The 10,569-nt window shown below is 34.7% G+C and overlaps 1 protein-coding gene across 1 annotated transcript; it reads right to left on the minus strand.

Moving 5' to 3' along the window:
- Positions 1-854: 854 nt before the first annotated feature.
- prr15lb (proline rich 15 like b) lies at positions 855-9,103 on the minus strand. Its single transcript, XM_059325109.1, has 2 exons — positions 8,702-9,103; positions 855-2,616 (listed from the first exon to the last, which is right to left on the minus strand). The coding sequence occupies exon 2, from the start codon at positions 2,587-2,589 to the stop codon at positions 2,251-2,253; it is 339 nt and encodes a 112-aa protein (XP_059181092.1). The 5' UTR covers positions 2,590-2,616; positions 8,702-9,103; the 3' UTR covers positions 855-2,250.
- Positions 9,104-10,569: the final 1,466 nt, after the last annotated feature.

The following is a 10,569-nucleotide window of genomic DNA, read 5'->3' on the forward strand; positions in this document are numbered from 1 at the left end:
CTTACCATATTTCAAATTAGGAAAAAAACATAAAAAGTACACATATAGATGTTCATTTCCTGCACTGTTTCAATATATGCCAGTATATTACAAGTTAACTTGCAAAAACAGGATTTTTTTTTCTCGTTATTTTAGTTTTTGTTGGTTTATTTTTTTTTAGTTTTGTAGTCTCGCAAATTTCTATCAGATAAATTATTTTTTTATTTTCTTAAATCACATTTTTATTGTGCACTCAAGGGAAAATCTGTCACTTTGATATGATTTCTGGCTTATATTATGAGGAAAAAATATTTTGAGTTCAAATATTTTGATTGGGAAACACTATTTACTGATTTATTTTTAAGTAATAAAGTGATTAGCACCTTGCATCAAATCATTGTTTGCACAATAAAAATGTGATTTAAGAAAAAAAATAGATTTATCGTATTAGAATAACTGAACAGGAGTCAGATTTCAATTTCCAAGATTGCAAAAAACAAAAACACCCCCCTAAAAACAACAAAAAAAGAAACAAACTAAATTAATGAGGAAAAAATTATATGTTTTTGCAAATGAACATGAAATATACAGACACATACCGACAGTCACTAAATAGTGTTTTCCAATAAAAAAATATATGAACTCATAATTATTTTTTTTCTCATAATCTAAGCAGAAATCAAGAGTTTTCAATATTTTCGATATTCAGAAACTTTGTTCATATATTACTCATAACATGGTTTATACAACATTGTATTCATAAAAACGTGGCATTTGTTGATAATATTGATTTATAGAGGAATAAAAAGAGAAATCCAAAGTCCCCTCTGCAAGAAACTTTTGACTCTAATGTTCAGGTTTCTCTTCTGGAAATTCATGCAAATGAGCCCTTATTAAATAACATAATGCACAATTTGCATATTTAAACATTTCAGAAACCCTGTAACACAAAAGATAATTGTCTGATTGTGTGTGATCAGCTGTGAGTCAGTCTGGACATTAGAAGAGGCTGCAGCTCGGCGTGTTAGGTTTCAGTGTCTGCTTACATCACCGTGGCAACACACACACACACACACTGCAACCTGACACCAGATGAACACACACATCTCTGAATCATTGATCCGCATGTTCACATGATTGTTATAATCCTGCACAAACACAAAGCACTCTTTTCTTATTAACTCATCTTGTTACATTTATTAAAAACAAAATACATTTTTTTTTTTGCTTTTGGATTCAAGAAAAGATCATACAAACTGCATTTTTATTGCTTTTATCTATAATATAATTTATCATATTTGCATCCACAATATTTCTGACATTAAAATCAAGTCTGTTTTTGCATAAAAATGTAATAAAAATTTATTTTGGTTGCACTGTACACACACACATTTCTTCTTCTTCTTCTATACTGATTTTAAAAAAGGAGGTTTCATTCCAAAAAAATCCATAATAATAAAAATAAATTTACAATAAAGTTCATTCATAATGTTTGCATGGAGATAAATAACCCAGAAAGAGAGAAACAAGACGAAATGTCTCCAGTAGTTTGTTTAGTGATGCTGATAACAGCTGTTTGTTTAGGTGTGAGTCTGCAGAGTGTGTGTGAGTCTGCAGAGTGTGTGTCTGGGTGTGTGTGAGTCTGCAGAGTGTGTGTCAGAGTGTGTTTGAGTCTGCAGAGTGTGTGTCTGGGTGTGAGTCTGCAGAGTGTGTGTGAGTCTGCAGAGTGTGTGTCTGGGTGTGTGTGAGTCTGCAGAGTGTGTGTCAGAGTGTGTTTGAGTCTGCAGAGTGTGTGTCTGGGTGTGAGTCTGCAGAGTGTGTGTGAGTCTGCAGAGTGTGTGTCAGAGTGTGTGTGAGTCTGCAGAGTGTGTGTCAGAGTGTGTGTGAGTCTGCAGAGTGTGTCTGGGTGTGTGAGTTTGCAGAGTGTGTGTGTGTGTGTCTGCAGAGTGTGTGTCTGAGTGTGTGTGTGTGAGTCTGCAGAGTGTGTGTCTGGGTGTGTGAGTCTGCAGAGTGTGTGTGTGTGTGAGTCTGCAGAATGTGTGTCTGAGTGTGTATCTGGTTGTGAGTCTGCTGAGCGTGTGTGTGTATCTGCTCGGTGTGTGTCTGCAGAATGTGTCAGGGTGTGAGTGTGTGTCTGAGTGTGTGTCTGCAGAGTGTGTATCTGAGTGTGTGTCTGCAGAGTGTGTATCTGGGTGTGGTGCACATGTTGTGCCACATGATTATTGTGTATATTTTGCTGATATGACACGTGTGATCCAGTTTGTTTTGCTGCTATTTGTCTGTCTTGTTTTTGTGGTTCTCGTCGCTGAGGCCGTGCTCTGAGAACAGGCTCGGGTTCTCCGACAGCGAGGCTCGGACCTTCTTCTTCTCCTTGAAGCGTCCGGAGTGGGACACCTTGACGTGGCGCCCCTTGGTGGCAGATTTGTCAACGATCTTCTCCAGTCGGGCGTTGAACTGGCTGTCCGTGTGGTCCGGAGCCGGGCTGTAGGTCGAGTGTGTCTCTTTGTGTCCCGTGTTGGTGCCGTACTCGGCCGGGATCTCGTACAGGACCTTGGACTCGGATTTCTTCTTGCGGGAGAAGGTCAGCTTCCACCAGCTGGGGTCAGCCATGGCACCGACACACACGGGGGCAACGACCTGCAGGACGCAGAGCACAAACTGAGCACAACAGGCCTTTATTTACAGGAATCAGGGAGAATACTACGAAAGAAGAGTTAGAAAACTTTCTCCTCTGCTCCAGAATGCCAATAACTGTCTCCCTAAAACATTTTAGGACCAAAACCAACTCAAAACCCACATTTCCAAGACAACTTTCAAACCTGAACTCATAAACTCTCATTTCTATTTTTAATCTCTGTATTTTTATTTGTTTCATGTTTTGTGTAAAGCAACTTTGAAAACCTTTAAAAGCGCTATATAAATCTGATTTATTATAATTATTATTATTTATTTATTATTTATTATCTAGAAATAGAATAGATTATTGTGTCATTATATAAATTACAGCAACATTAGGAACACTTTCCCTGATCGGTGCAATAACAAGACACAAAAAATAAGTAAAACACAGGTTCTAAAATGAGTAAAATTTTTAAAAAATGTAATGTAATTTTGCACTGGAAAAATAAATATTTAACAATATTTTATTGAATTATTTTATTTAGTATTTATTACGCTAGAATACATAAAAAAAATTCATGTGAATAAATATAATTACAGCACAAAGTATTTTGAATTATTTCACTTGAATAAATGTAACAACTGCACTAGAGTTATTTACGTTTTTGCACTAAAATAAATGTAATTATTGCATTAAAATTAATTTTTATTACACAAAAATAAATATCCTTTTTTACTGGAATAAATGTAATTATTCTATATTTATAGTAATTACACTAAATAAAACAATTATTTCAGTAGAATAAATACAATTGTTGCACTGAAATAAATGTACCTTTTGCACCAAAAAAATATATATTTTTGTAAGATTTATTGAAGGAATCCAGCCTGTAGGTGATCCTTTGTGGGATTTGGGATTATCTTCAGGGGGAGAATACCTGCTCTATTAATGGAAAATAAGAGCTATTTTGAAAAAAGCATGGAGTCCTGTCATTAATTATCTTGAACATAAATTGTTTTCCTGAACAGACATGCATAAAAGACATAAAAAATAACCACAAACCATCACAATAACAGCTGATATAATAATAAAAACCAATGTGTTAAATCCACAACAGGAGAGACTTAAAGTTTCTGCAATTAAGTGGAAAAATATATCAAATAAATGCATTGTATAGACAATGCTAATTGGCTGGAAATAATTTGGAAAAAATCAGCAAAAATTCCAAAATGTGCATCCTGAAGACTGAGGAAACTCCAGCTACTCAGAAAGATTTATTCTAGTGCAATAAAAAAAAATCCATTAAGTCGACCATGTGGAACGATTGTTTTGATCATAAAATGTGTCATAAATAATGAACTTTCAACCGCAATTAGAAAGACACACTGGAATAAATGAATAAAATAATAAAATCATCTAAAAGCCTGTCAGAGTTTTTGTGGCTGCTGGTCAAACATTTCTTATGGTTTTGTATTTCCTGTTTGGGGAATTTGCACTTCTGACCTTCTGACCTCATAAAGTCTGAGTCGTCCCTGAACTGTTTAGTTTCTCAGCTCGTTCACACGGCTGGAAAATCCCTTTTTACCATCACCATTTATCTAGTTTACTGAAGGATAAGCAGCAAAATCACAGTCTAAAACTTCTATTAAATGAGTGTTTATCAGCAGTTATCATCTCATGAATATGTGCTAGTAGAAGGCTCTACCTTCCTTTATTATGGGGAAAAAATTACGTTTGTTGTAGTGCAATAATTACATTCATTTAAATGAAGTAATTTAATATATTTGTATCATATTTGTATCTTATTTTAGTGAAATAAATACATTTATTCTACTGAAAAAAAATGTCATTCATTTTAGTGTAATAATAACATTAATTTTAGTGCATAAAATGCATTTATTTTAGTGCAAAAATAACATTATTTAAGTACAATTATAACATGTATTTTAGCACAAAAATACATTTTTGGTGCAAAAGGTTTTTCTCCATTTACTCCAGTGAAATTATTTATTTTACTCTAGTGCAATAAATACAATTATTTGAGTTGAATTATTACATTTATTCTTGTGGGGAAAAACATTTTGAGTACAATAATTACATTTCATTCAAGTGAAATAATTCAAATTATTTTTTGTTTTATGTTTATATTTATTCTGGTGAAATGCTTTAATTTATTTTAGTGCAATAAATACTCAAAATTAAATAGTATTTTTGTACTTATGACTTTAGGCCCTCTTTTGTGGATGTTTGCTGCTGAAGTTGTTTGTTTTTTGACTCTTTATTGTCTCTGTCAGACAGAAACCGGCTGGTTGGTTCGTGAGAGCAGCAGTGAAACCTGACAGCTGACACCTGACTCTCTGCTGCAGCTGATGAATGAATGATGATCTGTGAGGATCTTCTGTCCTGCAACATGTGATCTGATATGAAGTCAGCTGCTCTTACAGCTCAGAAACAAACAGGCGATAAACAGTAAAGTGAAGCAGATTCTGCTGTCAGCAACACAGAATTTATGTTTATATGATTCATGGCTGCATGTAGGCACAGATTATTATTTATCAGTTTCCTGGTAACCAAACTGCAAAGTAACTTCCTCGTGAAATAAATATTGACCCTTTGATGTCTCTTAAACAGATTTATGACATGCTGTATAAAATATAATCCAGAAATAGAATGGAGTCCAGAAGACAACAAAATATGAGTGATACTCCTGCTGAGTGCACGAAAAAGGAAAAAATATATATAATGTAATTTCACTCTGGAATTTATTACATGAGAATAAATAAAATTACAGAAAACTAAATTTTACTAGAATAATTATAATTACAGAAAACTAAATCTCATCATTTCACTAGAATAAATGTAATGTTGCAATACTGTCATTTTGTGCTAAAATTACATTTTTACACTACAATTAAACTTTTTTTATTATTTACTTGCAAGAAAAATAAACGTCATTTTTTTCACCAAAATTTTGCAATTATTTTACTTAAATACATTTAATTATTCTCCTCAAACAACTATAGTTATTGCACTATAATAACTATAATAAATTAAATTCTTTCACTAAGTTAAATATATAACTTCACAAAAATTGATTACATTTTTTCACTTAAATTCTATTATTTCACCACAATACATTTTATTGCACTGAAATAAATGTAATTCTCTTCAAAATTAATTAAATTTGCACTAAAATACATGTAATTAATATACGAGAATAATGTGTTTTTTGCACCAAAATATATTTATTTTATGCACTAAAAATAATATTATTACACTAAAATAAATGGAAATTTTCACTAGAATAAATGCAATTATTTCTCTAAAATAAATAAGTTATTGAACAAAACTAAATTATATGACTTTACTTAAATTAATGTAATTATTTCACTAGAATAATGTAATTTTTGCACCAAAATAAAGAAACGTAGAGCATGCTACACACCCATATTTATGGGATGATAACAGCTGATAATCGCCCACGCAATAGTCTGATAACGATCGAATCAGCTGACCAAACCTCCGAAACTGAGACAAGTTGGTTTTTATTGCCCAACCTTAATTAGTCTGAATAACAACTTTATCAAACTTGATAAAACAGAATTTATTTTGTAGGATATCAACAAATTAGGTTGCAAAAGTTTTTGTAGGGAATCATACGAACCACTGAAAAGTTACATATTATATCTTTAATTCTTGCTACTGTTCCTCATCGCCTTGTTGTAGATTTATTAAACAGCATTTCATATGAATTTTATATTGGGATAAGCTTCAAACTGCACATAAAACACGCAGCTTATAAACCAAACTTTTACGAGTTTCACAAATGCTCAACAGCTCTGACTTTACGAGGCAGACAGGAAGCAGAGAGCCACTAATCCTCCTCTGGTGTGGTCATTTTATCATAGAGCACCTATGCAAATACACAGACCGTGCCCTTTGCAGAAACACTCATCTCGCTCTTATCTGAACCACGTGATGTTTGGCACCTGGCACGAACGTGCAGCACCGAGGTTCAGCAGAGGAGAGACTCTGAGCAGGAAACAATTGATTCCATGTTGTGATAGAGTTCAAACAGGCTGTTTAAAGTTGAATTTAAGGGAAACATTTTATTACATAAGAGCTCCTGTGCTGTTTCTCTATGTTCCTATAATGTTACTTCTTGATTATGTCACAGCTGCTGGTGTGCAGACACTCAGGTGACAGCTCGTGTTTCTGCAGAAACCTCCTCACGCCACACTTTACTGGATTTGACGAGAAAAAGAAAAGCAAATGAACTTAAAACAGTTTTAAGACAGGACAGGTTCCTCTGTAACTAATGTTTACAGAGCATTTACATAGTTGTGTTGACTCTTTCATCGAGCAGTTTCTGCAGAACAAAGTGAGAGCGAGCAGCACTTTCAGGCCAAGTTCAGTCAGAGAACATAGCGGTACAATATGCACACATATTTCTCTTATTATGTAGCCTTGTTTGACTTAGATGTGACCTTTGAGACAAAAGGGCCTGTTGACATAAAGGAGGCCCTCCATAGTTCTCTTTAATAAGTTACCATGTATTCTGTGGGTGAGCCGCAGAGATCACAGCAGGAAGGGAACACTGTGGCCACCTTCAGAAATCACTAACCAGCTGCAGAGACTTTCTATGGCTCAAAGTTTGAGCTCAGAGAGAGAGAGGAGGATCCAAGGGCACAGCTCTGACTCGGAGCTGAAGCTTCATTAGATTCTCAGGTTTCCTCCCGTGTGCCAGCTTCACCACTGACCCGTAACAGCAGGTTGAATGAGCTGATGCATGCTAATTTTTTTATAAATTATTGTTTGTAGAAGTCACAGAAACGTTTCTAACGAAGCATCTTGTGTGCACAGAAAAGGACATTATGTCAACAGTCATGTTAAGGCTGCAGAAAGACTTAGAGCTCGTAAAAATGTTGAATTTCGGAAAATATTTAAGTGCAAACAGATCAGCAGCTTAAACATCACAGCACAGAGATGATTGGATAATAAACAGAGTATTGTTTGTCAATATGAGTCAGTTTTTCTAGTTTTTTATACCTTTTTTCCCAATGTCAGACATCAAACACTTGACATTGACAAAGCAGTGAATTCTCACATTCGAGAACTTGGAAGAGTCATAATTGGACATTTTCCCTTAAAAAATAATCAGCATTGTTTGTACATATGTGATCCAGTTGATTATATATGTTTTCCTTTCTTTAATATCTTTAAATTAGTGTTATTGTATGAAGACTTTTAACTACTGTCTCCATCTTGTAAGGCCTGAACTACAGAGGGTTTTTTTCTATTAACCAATAAATAACGAATGCTATTAAACATCAGCAGCCTAAACTCAAGATGTCACATTTTAAATGTCTTGTTTTTGTCCAAAAAAGCTGAAGTCTATTAAATTTACTATAAAAAAGCACATTTTTACACATAGAACCATACAAATTTGCAAAAATTATTAGCAGTTTGTTCCAATTAATTCTAGGTCTTGTAATTCCTTTACACCTTTAATATATCTTATATATAAGACATTGAATGCTCCCATGTCTCCATTATGTTAACCTCCAAACCTCCAGTATTTTTTTTTATATTAACCAATGAATCATTTACTCTATTAAACATCTGAAGCCTAAACAGTATAAAAATGCCCTTTACAATTTCCTGTAGCTCCAGATGAAATCTTAAAATATCCTGTTTTGTCTCACAAAATCCCAAATATATTAAATTCACTATTACATAAAAGGAAAAGCAGTAGATTATCATGTTTGAGTACCTAGAGGCATCAGAATTTGGCATTTTTGCTCAAAAACGGTTAATAAATAGCTGCAGATTAATGGAGTAACTGTTGCAGCCTCTGGAAACACCAGAAACAAACTCTATTTCTCCGTCTTTTACATGTTCTTCTGTCCCTGACTTGTGAATACTTTTGAGCATTTTGCTTAAAAATACATTGGAAATAAGTCTTTAAACATTATCATCAGATGCCAAACAAAGATTATATTCATCTTAAAAAGTTAACTGAACAAACCGATTCTTGTCGAGGATATAAAACCAACCAGAACAACACGTTAGAGACATAAAACACAATTAAAGTTGTGTTACCTGTTTGATGACGAGCTGCTGCTGCAGATTCTCTCAGATGTGAAACTTTGCCGCCATGCCAGAAAATTCTTCTTCTTCACCTCCTCTCTGTTAATTTTCTTCTTCTCAGGTGATCACACACAGGTGCAGCATCTCTCTCCTTCTGCCTCTCTCTCTCTCTCTGTCTCACCTCTCCACTCCAGCACACACCCTCCTCAAACACACACACACACACACACACACACACACACACACACACACACACACACACACCTCAGGCCTGCCCCCACTAAGTGCATGAGTGAGTAAATGTTGCAGCCATGTGACCTGGTGAGGCCGGCCCAGTCCACATCAAGATTATTACCAACTGATCAGAGCTGATGTGAACCTGAGAGGTGAACAGCTCTCCACACTGAAAATAAATCCCCTTTATCAGTTAAAACCCAAATCAGAATTCCTTTAATGCAGAATCTGGACACAGAATAAAGTGTGTTTGAGTTTCTTGGCCCTGTTATGCAACTCTTTATAGTTTAGATGGAGAGAGAGAGAGAGAGAGAGAGAGAGAGAGAGAGAGAGAGAGAGAGAGAGAGAGAGAGAGAGAGAGAGAGATGCAGGATCCTCCTGGTGTTTTGCATGAGTTGTGTAAAATCACAGACAGTGCGTGGACGCTTACTTTGCAAGTTTGGTTTACATTCAAATGAGCTGCAATTAGGTCACATAGGAGCCCGAAGCAGTTTCAGTCACAATTTTACTCACTGTGGACTTGTTTTATACTGCAATATATAAAATCTATACAAATCTATAAGTGCTGCGGCTCTATGGAATCATCACAATCATGGCAAGAAGTGGGAACAACTCAAACATGTCTTTGTGCAGAATTACACAGTTAAAATGACAGAAATCAGAAAAAAGTTGAATTTCTCTGATAATTTTTTTTTTTAATATTTGGGGAAAAATTGTAGTTAGACATATTCTAAATATTGAACTATTTACATTTTTTTACAGCCTCTCCTGTCCTCTCCTCTCTGCTCTGTGTAAACTGCCTGAAGTTCTGTCTGTTTTTCAATAATTTTTTGTTACATCACCGTTGGTCTCAACTGAGTCAAACATGACTTCACAGTTACAACGAGAAATGCAAAATTTTATGCTTTTCACAGAATCTGGTTATACCAAACAGTTTATTTTTGGCGCAATTTTAAATGTGACATGTAGTATAAACTGATTTTGAAGAATTTTTTGGTGACTTTTCATGCAAGATCTCTAAAACTTCAACCACTTCACAGCAAGCAGCCTGTTGCCGGGCCAATCATTAATGAAACTACAGAAGTTTAGTTTCACTTCTAGAAGAGATCCTAAAAATCTTTCCAAAGACACCAAATGTGTCAGGTTGGATTTTGCAGAAATGTTTTAAATGATTAACAAAATACAGAGAAAGTTTCCTTTTGGTTGAAAAGAGCATTTGTGTACTTTCGTTTCAGTGAAAACATTTAATGGAAAAACATTTACCTGGAACAGTATTTCTACACATATTGAGTATTTCTTCCAACTCTGGTTTTCAGTTTTTCATTAAAACATTTTTTTTTAAAAGTCTATTAAATAGTTCAAACGAACCCCACCTTTCTTTTTGTACCATTTATACATACCATTTAAATATTATTTCAGTAGTATTTGGGTAAAGTATCCGAGAATTTATTTCACCACATAAATAAAATAACTTTAATTTACCTTATAACCTGATGTTTCTCCTCTTAGTGAAGGACGGCAACGCCCTCTGTTGGCGGACTGAAGCACTGCAACTGAACCATCCACCAATCAGCTGCAGGCATCAGCATCGTGCTCTGTCATTGGTCGGTTCTTTTGGCGACTATAACATCTCCTCCTCCTATTGG

This window comes from Centropristis striata, chromosome 21, assembly GCF_030273125.1.
Source record: "Centropristis striata isolate RG_2023a ecotype Rhode Island chromosome 21, C.striata_1.0, whole genome shotgun sequence".
Taxonomy (NCBI): Eukaryota; Metazoa; Chordata; class Actinopteri; order Perciformes; family Serranidae; genus Centropristis; species Centropristis striata.

Excerpts from the sequence above, each read along its gene's own strand:
- prr15lb (XM_059325109.1), bottom strand. The coding sequence starts at position 2,589 with ATGGCTGACCCCAGCTGGTGGAAGCTGACCTTCTCCCGCAAGAAGAAA.